The sequence below is a fragment of the Mesoplodon densirostris genome, chromosome 1 (assembly GCF_025265405.1).
Source record: "Mesoplodon densirostris isolate mMesDen1 chromosome 1, mMesDen1 primary haplotype, whole genome shotgun sequence".
NCBI lineage: Eukaryota > Metazoa > Chordata > Mammalia > Artiodactyla > Ziphiidae > Mesoplodon > Mesoplodon densirostris.
The window spans coordinates 81444865-81467413 of NC_082661.1; the positions used below are offsets into that span (position 1 = coordinate 81444865).

Below are 22549 nucleotides of genomic sequence, written 5' to 3' on the forward strand. Positions count from 1 at the left end.
ACTTAGTTAGTTACTTTTACCAGTTTGCAGGAACTTTTTTTTTGTTACAAATTAAGGGAACTAAGCCATTTAACATGTATTGCTAAAGATGCTCTACTTAGATAGTTATTTTAATTTTGTTAATTGTGACTGACCAACATTTTACATGTTTATATGGTTCAATCTATTAATTCTTGATGTGTGATTTTCTTCTGTTATGTTATGCTTGAAACTCCTTTTCCAAATTGATATCAAGTAGATCTTATCAGTAGTTCTTATTTCTCATAATTTTTTTTGTTTGTTTAGCTCTTTTAACATTTGACTGTTCAATACATCTGGATTTTACTTTGTAAATTCACCATTGCTTACATTCAAGCTATGACCAAATGCTTTTAATGGTATTTTTCACTGCTTCATACCTGGTACCAAGAGTATGCCCTGTCTGAGGGGTCAATGAGGATGGTGATGATCTTGGCTTTGGGGACCAGAGATGCGGCTCGTTTGGGAGCTTCTTCTGAATGGAAGTAATTAGCACTCTTTTCAAATAGAAAGTCACTTGTAATGTTGGATGGAGTAGGGAAAAATTCCATATACCTGAAGGCAGAGAAAGACAATTAATTAATTTGAGGTCTAATTGATTTCCTGCCATACTATGGATAAGAAATAATTTAAATATTTTACATCCATTTATATCAATTTCTAATTATTCATATTATAATAGTCAAAAGAGAGACTATTCTATACACTTTGAATGTAAAAACAATCCCAGGTAATATTGTTCTAATGGACTAGTTAGGGCAGGGGAAAGAGTGAGATGAAATAGATAGGTTGTTAAAGAACAGAGGGAAAATCCTTTACATTTGGGCTGATGTTCTGTGCTATCGAAAACCAAAACCAGAAAAATTAGGTTTACCTTTGGCAAACAGCAAATTACACCATATTGCCTAGTAAATATTTTAAAATACTTCATATCTTTTCTTAGTGAAGAATTTTTCAGACTCTGGGAGGGCTCATGCCAAGGAGTACTTCCCAGAACTTTTGCCGCCAGTGTCCTTGTCCCCACAGTGAGCCACAGCCACCACTGCCTCTGCAGGAGACCCTCCAACACTAGCAGCCATGTGGCTGGCAGGGTCCTGGTGCTCTGACCGAGTGTCAGGACTGAGCCACTGAGGTGGGAGAGCCAAGTTCAGGACATTGGTCCACCAGAGACCTCCCGGCCCCACGTAATAACAAACGGTGAAAGCTTTCCCAGAGATCTCTATCTCAACCCTAAGACCCAGCTCCACTCAATGACCAGCAAGCTCCAGAGCTGGACACCCTATGCCAAACAACTAGCAAGACAGGAACACAACCCCACCCCTTAGCCGAGAAGCTGCCTTAACTCATAATAAGGCCACAGAAACACCAGGTGCATCTGAAAACACATCATCTGACGTGGTCCTCCCCACTAGAAAGAAAAGATCCAGCCTCATTCACCAGAGCACAGGCACTAGTCCCCTCCACCAGGAAGCCTACAAAAACCACTGAACCAACCTTACCAACTGGGGGCAGACACCAAAAACAACAGGAACTATGAACATGCAGTCTGCAAAAAGGAGACCGCAAACACAGAAAGTTAAGCAAAATGAGAAGACAGAGAAACACACAGCAGATGAAGGAGCAAGGTAAAAACCCACCAGACCAAACAAATGAAGAGGAAATAGAGAGTGTATCTGAAAAAGAATTCAGAGTAATGTTAGTAAAGATATCCAAAATCTTGGAAATAGAATGGAGAAAATACAAGAAATGTTTAAGAAGAAACTAGAAGAAATAAAGAGCAAACAAACAATGATGAACAACACAATAAATGAAATGAAAAATTCTCTAGAAGGAATCAATAGCAGAATAACTGAGGCAGAAGAATGTATAAGTGACCTGGAAGATAAAATAGTGCAAATAACTACCTCAGAACACAATAAATAAAAAAGAATGAAAAGAATTGAGGACAGTCTCAGAGACTTCTGGAACAAGATTAAACACACCAACATTCAAATTATAGGGGTCCCAGAAGAAGAAGAGGAAAAAAAAAGGGACTGAGAAAATATTTGAAGAGCTTGTAGTTGAAAACTTCCCTAATAGGGGAAAGGAAATAGTCAATCAAGCCCAGGAAGCACAGAGTGTCCCATACAGGATAAATCCAAGGAGAAACACAAAAAGACACATATTAATCAAACTATCAAAAATTAAATGCAAAGAAAAAATATTAAAAGCCACAGTGAAAAGCAACAAATAACATAACAAGGAATCCCCATAAGGTTAACAACGGATCTTTCAGCAGAAACTCTGCAAACCAGAAGGGAGTGGCAGGACATATTTAAAGTGATGAAAGGGAAAAAGCTACAATCAAGATTACTCTAACCAGCAAGGATCTCAATCAGACTTGATGGAGAAATTAAAACCTTTACAGACAAGCAAAGCTAAGAGAATTCAGCACCACCAAAACAGCTTTACAACAAATGCTGAAGGCACTTCTCTAGGCAGGAAACACAAGAGAAGGAAAAGACCTACAATAACAGACCCAAAACAATTAAGAAAATGGTAATAGATACATACATACCAATAACTACCTTAAAAGTAAATGGATTAAGTGCTCCAACCAAAAGACACAGACTGGCTAAATGGATACAAAAACAGGACTGGTATATATGCTGTCTACAGGAGACCCACTTCAGATCTAGGGACAAATACAGACAGAAAGTGAGGGGATGGAAAAAGATATTCCATGCAAATGGAAATCAAAAGAAAGCTGGAGTAGCAATACTCATATCAGACAAAATAGACTTTAAAATAAAAACTATTATAAGAGAAAAGAAGGACACTACATAATGATCAAGAGATCAATCCAAGAAGAAGATATAATAATTGTAAATATTTATGCACCCAACATAGGAGCGCCTCAATACATAAGGAAAATGCCAACAGCCATAAAAAGGGAAGTCGACAGTAACACGATAAATGTAGGGGACTTTTAACACCTCACTTTCACCAATGGACAGATCATCCCAAATGAAAATAAATGAGGAAACACAAGCTTTTAAATGATACATTAAACAAGATGGACTTAATTGCTATTTATAGCACATTCCATCCAAAAACACTTTCTTCTTAAGTGCACATAGAACATTCTCCAGGATAGATCATATCTTGGGTCACAAGTCAAGCCTTGGTAAATTTAAGAAAATCGAAATTCTATCAAGTATCTTTTATGACCACAATGTTATAAGAATAGATATCAATTACAGGAAAAAAATCTGCAAAAAATACAAACACATGGAGGCTAAACAATACATTACTAAATAACCAAGACATCACTGAAGAAATCAAAGAGGAAATCAAAAAAATACCTAGAAACAAATGACAATGAAAACACAATGACTCAAAACCTATGCGATGCAGCAAAAGCAGTTCTAAGAGGGAAGTTTATAGCAGTACAATCCATTTCAGGAAACAAGAAACATCTCAAACAACCTAAGTTTACATCCAAAGCAATTAGAGAAAGAAGAACAAAAAACCCCAAAGTTAGCAGAAGGAAAGAAAGCATAAATATCAGATCAGAAATAAATGAAAAAGAAATGAAGGAAACGATAGCAGAGATCAAAAAATTAAAAGCTGGTTCTTTGAGAAGATAAACAAAATTGATAAACCATTAGCCAGACTCATCAAGAAAAAAAGACAGAAGACTCAAATCAATAGAATTAGAAATGAAAAAGGAGAAGTAACAACTGACACTCCCGAAATACAAAGGATCATGAGAGATTACTACAAGCAACTATATACCAAAAAAATGGACAACCACGAAGAAATGGACAAATTCTTAGAAAAGCACAACCTCCTGAAGCTGAACCAGGAAGAAATAGAAAATATAAACAGACCAATCACAAGCACTGAAATTGAAACTGTGATTAAAAATCTTCCAGCAGATAAAAGTCCAGGACCAGATGGCATCACAGGGGAATTCTATCAAACATTTAGAGAAAAGCTAACCTCTATCTTTCTCAAACTCTTCTAAAATATAGAAGAGGGAGGAACACTCCCAAACTCATTCTACAAGGCCACCATCACCCTGATACCAAAAGCAGAACAAGATTTCAGAAAAAAAGAAAACTACAGGCCAATATCACTGATGAACACAGATGCATAAATCTACAACAAAATACTAACAAACAGAATCCAACAGCACGTTAAAAGGATCATACACCATGATCAAGTGGGGTTTATCCCAGGAATGGAAGGATTCTTCAATATACACAAAGCAATGAATGTCATAAACCATATTAACAAATTGAAGGAGAAAAACCATATGATCATCTCAATAGATGCAGAAAAACCTTTTGACAATATTCAACACCTATTTATGATAAAAACTCTCCAGAAAGTAGGCATTGAGGGAACTTACCTCAGCATAATCAAGGCCACATATGACAAACCTACTGGCAACATCATTCTCAATGGTGAAAAACTGAAAACTTTTCCATTAAGATCAGGAACAATACAAGGTTGCCCACTCTCACCCCTATTATTCAACATAGTTTTGGAAGTTGTAGCCACAGCAATCAGAGATGAAAAATAAATTAAAGGAATCGAAATCAGAAAAGAAGAAGTAAAGCTGTCACTGTTTGCAGATGACATGATACTATGTATATAGAATCCTAAAGATGCTATCAGAAAACTACTAGAGCTAATCAATGAATTTGGTAAAGTAGCAGGATACAAAATTAATGCACAGAAATCTCTTGCATTCCTATACACTAATGATGAAAAATCTGAAAGAGAAATTAAGGAAACACTCCCATTTACCATTGCTACAAAAAGAATAACATATCTAGGAATATACCTACCTAAGGAGACAAAGTATCTGTATGCAGAAAACTGTAAGACACTGATGAAAGAAATTAAAGATGATACAAACAGATGGAGACATATACCATGTTCTTGGATTGGAAGAATCAATATTGTGAAAATGACTATACTACCCAATGCAATCTACAGATTCGATGCAATCCCTATCAAACTACCAATGGCATTCCTCACAGAATTAGAACAAAAAATTTCATAATTTGTAGGGAAACACAAAAGACCCCAAAAAGTCAAAGCAATCTTGAGAAAGAAAAACGTAGTTGGAGGAATCAGGTGCCCCGACTTCAAACTATACCACAAAGCTACAGTAATCAAGACAGTATGGTACTGGCTCAAAAACAGAAATATAGATCAATGGAACAAGATAGGAAGCCCTGAGATAAACCCACGCACATATGGTTACCTTATTACTAATAAAGGTGGCAAGAATATACAATGGAGAAAATACAGCCTCTTCAATAAGTGGTGCTGGGAAAACCGGACAGCTGTATGTAAAAGAATGAAATTAGAAGACTCCCTAACACCACACACAAAAATAAACTCAAAATGGATTAAAGACCTAAATGTAAGGCCAGAAACTATATCAAACTCTTAGAGGAAAACATAGGCAGAACACTCTATGACATAAATCACAGCAAGATCCTTTTTTACCCACCTCCTAGAGAAACATAAATAAAAACAAAAATAAACAAATGGGACCTAGTGAAACTTAAAAGTTTTTGCATAGCAAAGGAAATCATAAACAAGATGAAAAGACAACCCTCAGAATGGGAGAAAACATTTGCAAACAAAGCAATTGACAAAGGATTAATCTCCAAAATATACAAGCAGGTCATGCAGCTCAATATCAAAAACAACAACAACAACAACAACCGAATCCATAAATGGACAGAAGACCTAAATAGACATTTCTCCAAAGAAGATATACATATTGCCAACAAACACATGAAAGGATGCTCAATATCACTAATCATTAGAGAAATGCAAATCAAAATTACAATGAGGGGCTTCCCTGGTGGCACAGTGGTTGAGAGTCCGCCTGCCCATGCAGGGGACACGGGTTCATGCCCCGGTTTGGGAGGATACCACATGCCGCGGAGCGGCTGGGCCCTTAAGTCATGGCCACTGAGCCTGTTCATCCGGAGCCTGTGCTCCACAACGGTAGAGGCCACAACAGTGAGAGGTCCGCGTACTGAAAAAAAAAAAAAAATTACAATGAGGTATCACCTCACGCTAGTCAGAATGGCCATCATCAAAAAATCTACAAACAATAAATGCTTGAGACGATGTGGAGCAATGGGAACCCTCTTGCACTGTTGGTGGGAATGTAAACTGATTCAGTCACTATGGAGAACAGTATGGAGGTTCCTTAAAAAACTGAAAATAGAATTACCATAAGACCCAGCAATCCCACTACTGGGCATATACCCTAAGAAAACCATAATTCAAAAAGAGTCATGTACCACAATGTTTATTGCAGCTTTATTTCCAATAGCCAGAACATGGAAGCAACCTAAGTGTACATCTACAAATGAATGGATAAAGAAGATGCGGCACATATATTGAATGGAATATTACTCAGCCATAAAAATAAATGAAATTGAGTTATTTGTAGTGAGGTGGATGGACCTAGAGACTGTCATACAGAGTGGTAAGTCAGGAGAAAAACAAATACCATATGCTAACACATATATATGGAATCCAAAAGAAAAAAATATATATATGGTTCTGCAGGACTTTGGGGCAGGCCAGGAATAAAGACTTAGATGTGGAGAATGGACTTGAGGACACGGGGAGGGGGAAGGGGAAGCTGGGATGAAATGAGAGAGTGGCATGGACATATATACACTACCAAAGGTAAAATAGCTAGTGAGAAGCAGCTGCATAGCACAGGGAGATCAGCTCGGTGCTTTGTGTCCACTTAAAGGGGTGGGATAGGGAGGCTGGGAGGGAGACGCAAGAGAGAGAAGATATGGGGATATATATATACATATAACTGATTCACTATGTTATACAGCAGCAACTAACACCACATTGTAAAACAATTATACTCCAATTAAGATGTTAAAAAAAACAAACTTCTTATTTGAGGACATAGTTTTAAGCAATTACATAAGCATTAAACACTGAAGAACTGAATAGACATTTTTCTAAAGAGGAAATGCAGATGGCCAACAGGCACATGAAAAGATGCTCAACATTGCTTATCATCAGGGAAATGCATATCAAAACCAAAATGAGATATCACCTCACACCTGTCAGAATGGCTATCATCAAAAAGAACACAAATAACAAATGTCCGTGAGGATGTGTAGAAAAGGGAACCCTTGTACATTGTTGGTGGGAATTTAAGTTGGTGCAGCCACTGTGGAAAACAATATGGAAGTTCCTCAAAACTACCATATGACCCAGCAATTCAACTCCAGGGTATATATTGAAAATAATCAAAAGCACTAATTCAAAATTTACATGCACCCCAATGTCCATAGCATGTTATTTACAATTGCTGAGATATGGAAGCAACCTATATGTCCATCAACAGATGAATGGATAAGGAAGATGTGGTATGAATATGCAATGTAATACTATTCAGCTGTAAAAAAGAACAAAGGTTTGCCATTTGTAGCAACATAGATGGACCTGGAGGGCATTATGCTAAGTGAAATAAGTCAGAAAAGGACAAATACTGTATGATACACTTACATGTGGAATCTAAAATATACAACAAACTAATGAATATAACAAAAAAGAAGCAGACTTACAGATATGGAGAAGAAACTAGTGGTTACTAGTGGCGGGGGGAGAGGGGCAATATAGGCGTGGGAAAGTGGGAGGTACAAACTATTGTGTGTAAGATAGGCTCAAGGATGTATTGTACAACACGGGGAATATAGTCAATATTTTGTAATAACCATAAAAGGAAGGTAACCTGTAAAAATTGTATAATTTTTTTTAAATAGGGAAACTATACAAAATAAATTATTTCTAACTTGAAAAAAAAAAGAATTTTTTAAAGTACCTCACAGGATAGACTGCTAAACTATTTACACCTTTGTGGAAAATTTATATAACATTTTCCTTTCACAGTTGGTCTCTCAAAATATATTCTTCCCTGTGTCATCCATACTAGATGTAATTAAGGAATTATTCTTATCTTGATTTGTATATATTAAACTTTTATGATATGTTTAAAATTCCTGAGAATACAATGTGTTCTCTCACTAAAAGAAATAGCAAATTTATGTTTGCAAACTTGAATGCAAAATTCATAAATTGAGATTAAAGTGCACAAAAGAGGAAAATGTCAGAATAGCTATAAAATACTAAACAGATTAGGGCATAGCTGCTTTCCTCCTTTTTAACTTCTGCATAATTTGTAGTATGTGTAGCAATGTGGACACATTATAGTCTATGCAGAGTAATTAAAGAGATATTTCCTGCCAGTTGATCCTGTGGTGCCTCGGCAGGTTCACTCTTCCATATGCTGTGGGAACATTCCTCTGTGTGTAGATTATGGAATCAATATGTTCAGAGGTTAATTCAGTGTAAGGCGTTAATTATGTGTGTAACCCTCTTTACAGCTCATGACTTCTCTAACCCTCAAATGTTCTAGAAATAAATAATAAGAGCAATGAAGAATTCATATAAGACACTTATTTTCCTCTTTGACATTTGTTATTATATTTCCCAAGTGTGAAGTGGTGAAAAGTCTCATCTATATTCCTCCTTAACAATTTGTGTTCCATTTGAGCTCACAGATAAAATTTCTGCTCTGCTTTCAGTAACTTGCATGCAATTTCAAAATTTATTTAGTCTTTTTAAAGTAAGGTAGGATAGTGATCTCCTAGGTGCAGAGTGGACACGGCTCTACTCAAGATGGGAAGTCAAATATGCTCACTGGCATCGCCCCTGCCCCCCTCTCCTCCTAGCTGCATCTTAAAAGAATGAGCCTTTTATGAGGACATATTCACGTGTAATGTTGACATAAGGTTACATGCTACAGAGGTATGCATTGGGGGGAACTTTCCTCAGGGGGGGATTTGGAAATCAGGGCCATATTTTCCTTAGAAAATTGGGATAGAGCTAGAAAAATTCCCCAGAGCGAACATCAGTTACAATACCAGGTTTATTCTATTTCAGTTTAGGAAAAATATTGTGATTTTGAAATTATCATAATTTATCAAATACAAAGTAATTTTCCTCTTATGCACATGTGTGACTAGCAGTAATATGATTTTGGAAACGCTCTGTTATTGGCATGACAAATATCAGCTTATATTATAATACAACATTTATAGTCTATGTGATTAATGAAGATACATGTGATGGACTATACAATAAAACAACCTACTGATTTATTTGTTTTCTCAAGAGTCATTGTGAAGAAAAATTATGTATTTAGTTTAAAAAAATTCTAGCCACAGTAAAATAATACTATGCTTAAGGATAATTTTAAATATCCTTATGAATAATGCTGATGAAAAATATTCCATAATCCTCTTTATTCAATCATATTAATTTACCAGAAAAATATCATCATTATTGCACTGTCCAAATCAAATTATAGGCAACACTGATTAAATATATCATTATAAATTAATTTCTAATTCACTATGGTAGAATTGAACATACATTTATTCTGTAATTATGTAGATGCCATGCATACATCTATAATTGCTCAGCTGTGAACGAGCATGTGTTAATAATGGACTTTACTTTTTGTTATTTTTCTTACCAGTCAATTCCCTTGTGGTAGTTGTTGCCATTAAAGAATTGGACTTCTTCAAATGTTTTGGGGCTGGGGAGATTGCTGATGATGGAAGGGTGCATAAGAAGAAATAAATAAAGTGCTGTTGTTCCTATTACAAAACAGGAGGCAACAGGTTATACAGCAATAAAAGAAGAGACATATATTGTAACAAAATTTTTGCTCAAAAAGTAATATGCAAAAGACCAAATCATTTCAGTATCAAAATGATTTCTGAAAAATCAGTTGAGTGCATTTCATGTGACAATGATTTGTGTTCTTATATTAGTCTTCATGAGTCTATTGACCTAAACACTTCATTTAATATGAGGACATAGTCAAAGTCAAGCAGACTGGTAGATAATACAGCTAGGGGAGAACTTCAGAAATCAGGTGGTTCAATTTCCCTCCTGCAGTCGGATGAGTGGCAAAAGTATCAAAAACATCGAGCACAATACCTGAACCTCAATTAAAATTATATTCAGATCAATTAAATTAAATCAAACTATTCAAAAGATGTTGACCTGTGCAACTCTGTACAAGTTGCTGTAGTAATGATTGATGATAAATCTTGATAAGAAAAATACAGTTGCTGGCCTCGATAGACTTAAAGTGTATCTGTGGACTTGAGTCAAGTAAACAGGTAATTGCAGTGTAGTGAGGGAGGTTCCATGATAAGAGCAGAGTGTTTTTCTAATACCTGAGCAAATGGGTGATTTATACTTGGGAAGTCAGTGAAGACTTCCAGGAGGAAGCATTTTTTAAGGTTGTATCTTAAAAACGTGTTTCCAGTAAGGCTGAAAGAGGAGTGCAGGATTCTGGAAGGTGTCCAGTTGAATGTTCCACCATGACAAGATGGGACAATCAAGTCTGATAGCTGAGACACTAGGCTAAACAGACTGGCTGATAGAACCCACTGAGTGTACATATCACAGAAGACACAAATGTCACCTCTAAACCTGAGTCAGGCCAGAAACTGAGGACTGCAGCAGGAAGGATCATGAAGTGACTGGCTTTCATAACTCAAAACTTCCCTTATGGAAAAGGTTATTTCTTTTGTTAACATGTTGCACCCAGCAGATTTTGTTGGATTTCTCAACCCTAAGAGAGCTTGGAATGAGCTACGCAAGAGGGCTGGCACAACAAAAATGATAGTAGCTGGGGATCTGGAAGCAGAGAAGATCATCAGAGAATTGTGTATATAAAGGAAAGTAACAACAGATCTCGGGGGACCTAAGAAATCCAGAATGGGTGGCTCCTAGTGAAATGTGAGGACAAAAATTAATAAATGTCCTTAAGGAGATTTAATTACTAATTGAAAAACATGTTTAAAGTGAACAAATATGGAATCAAGTTATATAAAAGTAACAAAAAATATTAAAGGAGTCAGAACTGGTTAAGAACTAAATTAGAGGCCCAAACTACAGAAGAACTATCTCAAACACACTGAAAAATTTAGACATGAAAGTCATGGGGGGCAACAGTAGTCTTGAAGAACTGATCTGATTTTCTCCTGAAAATAAAAAGAGTTCAAAAAGGAGAAAATGTGAGAGGAGGAACAAAAGTCTTCCAGGGAGAGGAAATCAATTAGAGGTGGAGTAGTAAATAATAGCAGCTGGAAGGGAACAGGGAATCCAGAAGGTTTCTTTCTAAATACTTTTTAGAATGGGGCCTACATAAAAATATTTAATTGATAATGAGAAATAAGCTTGTGTTTGTGTGAGAGAGACAGAGAAAGACAGAGACAGAGGGAGACAGAGAGGAAGATTTTTGAGACACACAAGAGCTGAAAATATTAATAGGTTAACATCCCTGAGATGTTGAGATTGGATGGATCTAGGGCAAAGATATAGGGATATTTTTGAATTATTGCTGAATATTTAAAAATGAATACTCTATAACCTCATTTGGTAGCATGTACAAATGTTTAGCCACCCTGATGGTCACAGAATTGCACCCAGAGCTCCCCTGGGCTACAGAAGGTCAAAACCATTATGCTCTGAGTCATACACCTTCATGCTGCCAGAAGCAGGAGGGATGTCGGGAGGCCTCTGAAAGAAAGGAAGGAGAGAGCAATTTCAGCCAGGGACAGTAGACACATGGCTTGATGTTCATATGATCAGCCATAAAATCTGGGTCCATGGCCTCAAAATGTATATTTACTTTATTATTGCCTGTGCTTTCATCTATCCTTGACACTCATTTTTATCCACTGTCTTTGATATAAATATTTTGTAGAGGAAGTTTCTCACATGTTGTAATGCTCTAAGAGAAACTTTGTTCTGTTTTATATATAATCAACTCCTTTTTAGTTTTACCAGAGTAAATGTACCAGGGTAAGTCAATCAAATTGTGAGAAATCAATATTGACAATGGGAAATCTGATCTTCTAGAAGATTTAAGGCCAATGAATTATGCTTTCAGAATTATTGTGCTAAATTTAACCCTTTTGGAAATCCTCTCCTACCCTAGTGATATCAAAATTTGACCCAGAATCATGAAGAATGCCCATGTGTCCACAGGATTCTAGTAGGACTACAGTGTCAACTTTGAGTGCCTTAAACCCAGGCCTACCCTGCTCCCTATCTATCCCCATTCACTGCCCTACTTTTAGCTGATAGAAATTTTTTCCAGGATTCAGCAATGAGGTGGGATATTTCATCTTTCCATTCTCACCTCAGAACAACTGAGCAAATAGGGGTTTGAGGACCACTTTTATATCTCATGTTTATTTCAAGGGATGCATGGGTCAGGTTTAAGTTATTTAAAGACAACTTTACATTAAATGCCAGGTTCTTAGCATTTATCTGTGCCCATCCTCCAGGGAATTTACAGCCTCTGACAGGGAGTTTTGCCAACTGAAGCAATAGGAGAACAAATGAAGACTTCAGACGTCTATGACTGAATGGATTTTAAGAATTATCACAATCATTTTCACACTAAGATAGCATTTTCATAGCATATAAAATATTATCATCCAGTTTCTTTAACTTGTTTGTTTGTCTTGGGAAGGCCAAAACCAGCTAAAAGCTTTATCATTTCCACCCTGGTAGGTCAAATATTAAAATCTAAAAGTATAGGTTATTGTCTGTAAATACAAACAGCAAAGAAGAAAACTAGATCTTTTCTTACTAACCTGTAGTGTTCTAGCAGATCTAAGAAGTAGTAATATTCAATGACAAATGATAGAAGATATGACTTAAATTTTTAGCATGACTTTACAACATAGGAATGTTTTGTTTCTTTAGTAGTCATTCCAGTGTTAGAACTGCTCTGAGGGAGTTGGTAGAAAATTAATGCACATTTTAAACAATAACAACAACAAAAGTGGTATATCTGAAAATATGTGCTGCTTTTTTTCCCTCCCTGCACATGTAATTTACTATTGTAATACAAGTTATATTCATGGAGGAAGAAAAGATTTCAACAACAAATATATAATAGTCTAGGGCTTCCCTGGTGGTGCAGTGGTTGAGAGTCCGCCTGCTGATGGAGGGGACACGGGTTCGTGCCCCGGTCCGGGAAGATCCCACATGCCGCAGAGTGGCTGGGCCCATGAGCCATGGCCGCTGAGCCTGTGCTCCGCAACGGGAGAGGCCACAACAGTGAAAGGCCCGCGTACCGCAAAAAAAAAAAAAAAAAAAAAAAAATCTAATAGTCTGGAAATTTTGCCCACAACCTTTAAAATGGTCTACATGCTTGTATTACAAATATCTTAATCTAGGCCAGTCTTATTTATTGTGACTTTGTTTTGTGTTATGGTTTGTGTACTCACTGATGAAAGTGCTTCTAGTCAAAGTTGTGAATTCAGAATACAGCAACTCAATAAAAAGTTTAATTAATTAGGCCATGAGCCAAGTATATAAAGCTCTCGCATGCTGAAGAAAGTATAAAATATTCTAATTGAAAGTGTTATCTCATTGGTGAAATACTTTCACTCTCTTTTACTACATTCTTATACACTTGTCCTTCAGCACATGAGAAAACATCAAGGGAAAAAAAATGTCTGATGAGCCATAGGTGTATCAGAAAATAAGTCTAAACCATATTCATACATAATGATTATTTGGAAAACAAACAAACCACACAGGTAGAATATTTGAAGGTAATAATGACAGTGGTTCTGAAAAAAAAAACTCAGTTCAAGGTTGATATGCAGTGTAAAATAATTTGAATCAAGCCAAAGCCCTTTTTTATAACTTAATTCAGGAGTTAATTAGGCAAAGCCACAAAAAGTAGAAATTAAAAATCAGATATCCCAACAGTGACATATAAGCTCCACGTTCTCAAAAATGTGATGTCTGTTGAACAGTTTTAAAATTGATAGATAAAAATTTAGCCCATAAGTCTAATTAAATGAGCAACTTTAGGGTCTCTTTGAGGATCATGGCATAAAGATGATCCACGGGGATGAAGAACAATTCAAATAATGAACTTGCATGGGTGTCTAAATATTTCACAAAGCCAAACAATCAAATACCATATGACCGTGTGTTTCATGACAAAAAAAAAAAAAAAAGAAAGAATGCAAACAGCATAGTTGGCTGTTCTTACCTGTTTTTTGTGGCCCAATTACAAGGAATTTTGGTAAGTGGTCACAAGTTTTCTCTCTGGACCAGATGTCTTTGTGTCTTTTATCATCACATGGATTCTGCAAGAAGGAAGAATAATGAATCTTACTCTGTAATGAATGCCTAGCTCTGTTCCATAAAAATTGTTCAAAAGACAGGATCAACTTCTTGCCTGATACCCTAGAACTAGGAGTTAGACCTTGTTCTGGTTCTGGTTCTTTGGTTTCCAAATTGCTTCCTTCTAAACTGGCACCTTCCTTTCCTTCAAGGTTACAACTCAGCATCAAGTTGCTCCTGCCGTCATCCTTCTGAGCCTCGGCTAGGTTCTAACTGCTGAGATTCCACTCTGTCTCTGAATTCATGTTTTACTTCTGTATACCTGAGCCTTAACTTGTCTCTACCTGGTTTGAACGTAGTTTCTCAGTTTTCTGTGCTCTGCCCTAATCGTTCCTATTTTTTTTTTTTTCCCTAGTGGATTGAAAGCAATCCTTCAACTCCAGACTTGGCCAACTTTTCCTTTACTTTTCACACTATGTGCTATTCTCTGCTGATCCAGATAATCTCTTAGTTTGGCCCTACCCCACAAGCAGATACCATACAGATCATTATTTCTAGCCCCTACTTCCCTCCTGAACTCTAGACCAATATTTTAAATTGAATATGTGTCACTGTTGTATAGATATGGTGAGGAAATGCCAGACCTAACATAGCCATCTGTCCAATTTTATCCCCATCTCAACGTTCTCCTGTGCTGGCCTCCATTCCATTCCATTCAAGTGACCAGATTCATCATCCAATTCATGACACTTCTGAGAATTAAAAGAGCCCTTAAATGAAAGTGATACAATTTTTGAAATATCTATTGACTGACAAATTGGTTTTATTATATTGGTAATCAAATTAATAATTATATTCAAAAATCATTTTTACAAATAAAATTCTTTCTAAAAATATGTTGACCATTAAAACAATTACAATTTTACACTTATTATTCAAATATTAAAAATAGCATAAGATGAATAATCGTTTATGATTCACATTTATATACTTTAATCAGTTTTTTAGCCATATCTTCTCTAATATCATGTCAGGGGCCTACTACCTTTGCTGGGTTTTCAAAGCCCAGTGGTCTGGAGCATGCTGGGACATGCCCTCCAAGGTACAGGCTGTGTTATTGTACTTTGCCACTCCTACTACTAAGATAGAGGCACAGTGTTGGATGGGCTTCTTTGGGTTTTGGACGCAGCATTTTTTTTTTTTTTTTTTTTTTTGGCCCTAAGAAATATTGCTCTGAGTCACCAACCGGATGATGCAGAAACCTGCTAATTTTGAGTGGAACCCAGAAAAAGAAAGAGCACTATAAGAAGTAAGACTGAGGTCCAAGCAGCCCTCCCACTTGGGCCATACATCCTTCCAGACCCATGGTACCATGGCATCTATGGTAAAAAATGACACCAAAGAGTTTTGGTCAAGTCCCAGAGGAGAATCACAGTGTACTCCCCTAAGGTTCTGCAGCAAGGTGTTGCTAGGCCCTGGAAGAGATAATGCTTGTCATGGATTTTCAAAGTGATCATGTGGCCATTAATTGGCCATCATAAACTGAGTATTGACAGACCAACCAAGTCATAAGTTCAAGTGTACCCAGTAGCAATTCATTGTAAGATGGGGTGGTACATCCAGAACTGATTTCAAGAAGATACAAAGGCTATAAGTTAACTTTATAAACAGGTGCCTGGACCACATGTCACCTATCACTGTTCCACTCATGCCTCTATATCAGCTCATTCTTATAGTTTCATGGAAGGTCCTCTATAACCTGCTGATGAAGAGGGGGAAACCCTAGCTTGGTTTGTAGATAGGTTGACTCATATGTTGGTAGAAGCGTAAAGTGGACTGAAGCTGCCCTACAGGCCCATTCATGGAGGTTCCTAAAAACAAATGGTAGAGGGAAAGTGTCCAATTGGCAGAGCTCTGGACAGTGTCTCTGGCTATCCACATTTTTGCAAATAGACTAGTAGCCCAAGGTAAGGGTATAGCAGACTAATAAGCAGTGATGAATGGGTTAGCCAAGGAACTTAAAGGAGCAAGACAGGAATAGTAGGGCTACTAAATTCTAGGGAAGAGGCAGGTGGATGGACCTGTGATAGTGACCAAAACGTGTGATAATCTTTATATTGTCCATTGATGTACACCAGAGAGTATCCAATGTAGAAGTGCTGAACAACCAAGCAGTCAGATGATTTAGCCAGTTCCCAGCATTCCCACATGTTATGTAACCTCTGTTCTCAGCCAACCCAGTGCTGAAGCAATGGGCTTATGAATGGAGAAGCTGTGGTAGCAAGATGGAAGCCATTCCTGGGCTTCCTTCCCCCAAGTCTGCTTTAGTTACAGCTGCTGCTGAATACCTGACCTGTCAGTAACAGAGGCCAGTTCTAAGTCCCAGAAATAGCACTCTCCTACCACTTAGTAGAAAATTGATTATGTTGGACACTTCCATCCTTAAAAGGGCAGTGACTCATCCTGATCTCATCTGACAAATATTCAGAATATGAATTTACCTTCTCTGCTTACATAGCTTTAGCTGTCATCACTATGCAAGGCCTCATGGAGTGTCTGACTCATTGACACGGTATCTCACATAATATTACTTCAGGTAAAGGGAACACTCTTGACAAAGGAAGTGTGATAGTAGGCTTATGCCCATGGGAGTCACTGGTCCTATCACGCCTCACTATCCAGAGCTGCTGGCCTGATAGAGTGGTGAAAGACGCATGAAAGATACAGTTGAAGTATCAGCTTGGAGATACACTGTACTTCTTAAATCAAAAGCTATTGGTTGGTGCTGTGTCTCCAAAAGATAGTGTAGATGTGTCTAGGAATTAAGGAGTAGATATAGGAGTGGACCCATCCACCATCATTTCTAATGGCTTAATTAGAGAATTTGTGCTTCCCATCTCCACAACTTTAAGGTCTATTGGTCTAGGAGTTCTGGTTCCCAGAGGAGAGATGCTTCCACCAGGAGGCCCAGGAGGAGGATCACCACACTAAAAGTTGCAGCTTGTACCCATTCACTTTGGATTTCTTGTGCCAGTAGCCCATCAGGCATGGAAATGAGTTACCATCCTGATAGGGACAATTGACTCTGATCATCATGAGATGAAGAACAGCTATTATACAGGGAGAAATATCTTTGGCACTCTAATAATTCACTAGGTTACTTGTTGATACTTCTGCACCCAATTTTAATAATTGAGAAAGCAGAGCCACCACAGCCTGATTAGGATTGGGCTGGGCACCAGATCAGAGTCTACCGCAGTGCACTCCTTGCTTCACAAATTAAGTTATCTTTATCCAGGCACAGGCTTCCTCTGTCATAATTCCTAGGGAAATTTACAAGAAAAGAATTAATGAGACAAACTAGAACTGTTGCTACTGCAGTTGGTCCTGGGACTGTACCTGACCCACAAGGCCAGCCATCTAGACCAGCAGAAATGCTAACCACAGGTGGGGGAAATCCAGAATAGGGGATAGAGGTGGGAGAAACTGTGCACTGGTTTCAGCTTTGGAGCCAACTGCAGCAACAAGGCTGCAGTTTCTCCTAATGACCTTCCTCTTATAGGTTTCCCCAGGAATAATGCTCACAACTGTGGAAAAATTGTTCCTGGGTGAATCAGTGCAATGTGAGAAGCAAGTATAGCTATGTGGTTCAAGGTATGGACAGGGGTGTGTGGTGGAATGAGTGCTCTTTCCTCCACTGAAGGAAAAACCCTATCTCTGGCCAATGCAACACCTTATCCCTATCCCCACACCACTTCCGCCCCCAGCTGGGGAGATTGAGTATTGCCCTTGGCCAATAGGAGCTACCTGACAGGAAGTCGTGCATCCCCTCCCGACACTCCAGAGGTGGCCCGTGTCCAGTGACTGACTGATACAGGGGTGTAAAAGCCTGACCAGCTAGCTTCAAGGTGAGACAACTTGTGTAATTAGCTCTCTCCCTGCAGATCCAGTCAAGGATCCAGACTTTTCCTAAGACCACATCCATGCTCTGCCTTTTCCTGTTCTACATTTTCCCTTATAAGCTTTTCCTGAAAGCGTTTCCTCAATAAATCATTGAACCAGAGCCCTATCTCAGAATTGATCCCAGTGCATTTTCCATTACCATCTTCCATTGGAAGAAGAGCAGAGTGCAATATAAAGAGACCTGTTATGTATGCATTGTGTGAGAATTCGCCTTGCAAAAGTTAGGCTATATATTTTGGATTTCTTGATGAAATCATCTATAGAAACTGTGATAAAGGAGTTAATTACAAGCCAATAAACTCAACATTTATTATTTTACATAAAAATGAAATTTCATTTTATTTTTACTGGTGTCTCTGTTTTCTTCAATCTTTTATTCAGTGTTCAATCGCCAGTCCTCTGTGGTCTACCTTCAGCTTAACTCTCTAAACATAAGTTTCACTAGAGCACAGAAGGCTAAACTATCTTGTCTCCTTTTCTTCCTTCAGTAACAGAGCATCCCCTTGTTCAGTCTCTGGGTTCTCAGCTACAGACTATATTTCATAGTGTCTCTTGAATTTAGCTTTCTTCCTATGAATCATTTCAGTTTAAGGAAAGGGAGTCAAAAGGACATAAAGTATCTTCTTAAGGATAAAGTCGCTCTCCCTAGATTTTTCCTTTCCTACTTACTGCCAGCTGTAAAATGGCTACAATTGCAGCATGTGCCTTGGACTCAGAGGTGGAAGCCATACATATGTTGAACACCTGCCAACCTGGGTCCCTGGATAATCATGTGAAACAGAGCTGTCTAACTCTTGTAGACTGCTTGCCCATTTTTAGACAGTTGTATGAGGGAGAAATACATTTCTACTTTATTTAGCCACTGTAGTTTTGGACTGTCATCATTATAGCAACATTGCCTATATTCTCACTCAATGTGTTTCAAAGCACTTTGCGAGAAGGTAAAAAAAAAAAAAAAACTTGTGTCAGAATGTGAATTACTGCACTGCATGCTTCCACAAGAACATCCTGCTACAGGAAAAAGAGAAGGTTCCGGATGATGCAACCAGCTGCTTAGTGGTATAGATTGTTTATATGTTGGCACAAACTTCTTGTCTCATGGCGAATCAGCAACAAATAATTCAAGCCTGTTCAAGGACCACACTTTGAGTAGCACTGCTCTGAATTAACAACTGCCAACACCAACCTAAAGCTTCAGTTCTACTGTATTCACTACTATAGATATACCTGCACCTGAATCTTTGAATTATTTATCTTTCTGTGCAATGCTCTTATTTTTTCCCCCACAATACAGAGTTAAAATCTTGCCAGTTCTTCTTGCTGAAGCTAAGATCCACCATTAACATTTCCTATTTATTTTGGAGGGGCAGCATAGCCCAGTTCTTAAGAGTGTGAGCTCAGGAGGGAGACTGTCTGTGTCTTAAGGAATTATCCTAAACTCTCTGGACCTCAGATTCCTATAAAAAAATAATGATTGATATTATCTACCTTGCGTATAGGTATATATATGCATAAATATAAATATATTGCATAAATATATTAAATGAGTTAATATATTTAAAATGATTAAATCATGCTCTATAAAAGAAAGTGCTTATTCTGTAATCCCACATTAACTTTTTTCTTTCCTTTACCTAGATTAGTTAGGCAGTTGGAGCAGCAGAAAGAGATTACTCTTGCTGATGGACTGGTTTCTTGCAGATATCCATGCTGAGAGCTGACTTCCTGGTGCTTGTCAGAAGCACCAGCACCTAAGGTGCCCCTCCTCACAGCCAGATGGCTAGACTTCTGAGATACCCGATAAGGAAATGGCTTGGAGTTTCTTCAGGCAAACCGGAAGCTATGGGCTGTCTTACCAGATGACCCAAAGACTCCTATATAATCCTAATTCAGTTTATTTCTGGATATCCTTGCTATATGGCTACTGCAACTCTCCAATTCATTGTTTTAGCACTTGTCAGCCTTCAGGGCTCAATTCAGATATCACCCCACATGAGATGTCTTCCCTGATGAGTGGAGCCAAAGCACTTCCTTTCATTCCTGTCTCTCTATAACTGCTTCCTGCCATATTTTCTTCACTGTATTTCAGTACCTGAAATTATTTTATTCAAGGATGTGTTTCTAGTAATGGTATATAATATGAAAACTAATAGTATAGTTGTATCTATAATAATTATATTCAACTAGAATGTAAGTGCTCTGAAGAGAAGACCTCTTGTCTTTTCTTTTAAAAAAATAGATTGTATTTATTTGTTTGTTTGTTTATTTATTTATTTATTTATTTTTGGCTGCTTTGGGTCTTCATTGCTGCTCACGGGTTTTCTCTAGTTACGGCGATCGGGCTTCTCATTGTGGTGGCTTCTCTTGTTGTGGAGCACGGGCTCTAGACACACAGGCTTCAGTAGTTGTGGCACATGGGCTCAGTAGTTGTGGCTCATGGGCTCTAGAGAGCAGGCTCAGTTGTTGTGGTGCACTGGCTCAGTTGCTCCGTGGCATGTGGGATCCTCCTGGATCAGGGCTCAAACCCATGTCCCCTGCATTGGCAGGAGGATTCTTAACCACTGTGCCACCAGGGAAGCCCGACCTCTGCCTTCTTGATTGCTACAATCTAGTACATAAGACATGCTTGATAATGGACTGAAGGATCGATTAACTGCCTTGGGACAGGCACCATAAACATTTAGTAACAAGCATAGGCAGATTTTGATATATGTTTAAAAATTAACATAATATGAACTGTGTAGATATTTTACTACTCAAACATACACCAAAAAATCATTCACAGTTTCCAGTGATGTCCTTCATGGTGGTCCCAGAAGCTAGGTCTTGCCATTTACTCACACCATCACTTTAGAACTTAAAAATTATTTTCCTCATATTATCATTTAACTGCTTCATTTGCAAAGAATTCTGCTTTTCAACTGTATTTTAGATATTAAGCAATAGGAAAGCAGTTTCCATTACCTATTCCCCATATATAACTCAACAAAGAACAATCTCAGAGTAGGTGTTCAGTTCATTTGCTCAAATGGTTTCTTTATGCTCAGCAAAGTGGATGAGCAAACTGATCAATTATTCAGTGCCACTGTTGAAAGTCAAAGCCTTTTGTGAGACCTCTCTTCATTCTGTAGGTTCAACTAGACCAATTTTATTCTTTATTGCAATACACATGTTTTTGCCATTCAAATTTCTGCATACAAAACTGGCAAAATAAAACTCTCACAGGACTTCCCTGGTGGTGCAGTGGTTAAGAATCCACCTGTCAGTGTAGGGGACAGGGGTTCGATCCCTGGTCTGGGAAGATCCCACATGTTATGGAGCAACTAAGCCTGTGCTCCAGAGCTACTGAGCCCTGTGCCACAACTACTGAAGCCCACATGCTCTAGGGCCCACGTGCTGCAACTACTGAAGCCTGTGTGCCTAGATCCCGTGCTCCACAATGAAGAGTAGCTCACACTTGCTGCAACTAGAGAAAGCCCACGTGCAGCAACGAAGACCCAACACAGCAAAAAAACTCAAAAAACTTTCACAGAAATAGGCAGATTGATAAGATTTGGAAAGAGTTTCCTTTGACTTTAACACACTGAACATGGATAAACACTTGTTTTGGTAGACAAAGACACTAGTTATTTTAGTTGTATTTTCCCAGGAAGTTATATTGATAAGAGTAAACTATCAAATAAAATTACTGGATGCTAAGATGTTATAATACTTGCTGTTCCAATTTTTTTTATTATTAACTATTCAATTTACATTACTTCAGTTTTTCCAGTAGGTATCTTACAATTGGTGGCATTTGTATACGTCAATCTAGGCAGACTTTTTATTATTAATTAATTAATTAATTTATTTTTGGCTGCACTGGGTCTTTGTTGCTGCGCAAGGGCTTTCTCTAGTTGCGGTGCGAGGGGGTTACTCTTCATTGTGGTGTGCGGGCTTCTCATTGTGGTGTCTTCTCTTGTTGCAGAGCACAGGCTATAGGCACGTGGGCTTCAGTAGTTGTGGTGCATGGGCTCAGTAGTTGTGGCTCACGGGCTCTAGAACTCAGGCTCAGTAGTTGTGGCGCATGGGCTTAGTTATTCTGCGGCATGTAGGATCTTCCCAGACCAGAGTTTGAACCCATGTCCCCTGCACTGGCAGGCAGATTCTTAACCACTGCACCACCAGGGAAGCCCCTAGGCAGACTTCTTTTAAAGCTGCATTCCTTCTATTTTATGCATTTTAGGGCTATCCGGGTGCCCATATTTTTTCATTTATGTCTCTTCTTAGCATGTTTTCCCTTGTATCTGTTTAATCACAACTTTAATAACAGGATGTTTGCATTTCCTATTTTATA

At 38.0% G+C, this 22549-nt stretch overlaps 1 protein-coding gene across 2 annotated transcripts in view; it reads right to left on the reverse strand.

Moving 5' to 3' along the window:
- The window catches only part of LOC132483405 (bifunctional heparan sulfate N-deacetylase/N-sulfotransferase 4), a 244592-nt gene that overhangs the window by 17561 nt on the left and 204482 nt on the right, over positions 1-22549 (reverse strand). For both annotated transcript variants that reach the window (XM_060088706.1, XM_060088700.1), the window contains exons 7-9: positions 14177-14273; positions 9611-9734; positions 399-573 (exon numbers count right to left, since the gene is read on the reverse strand). In XM_060088706.1, the coding sequence (XP_059944689.1) occupies positions 399-573; positions 9611-9734; positions 14177-14273 (396 nt within the window). The remainder of the gene's footprint in view (positions 1-398; positions 574-9610; positions 9735-14176; positions 14274-22549) is intronic.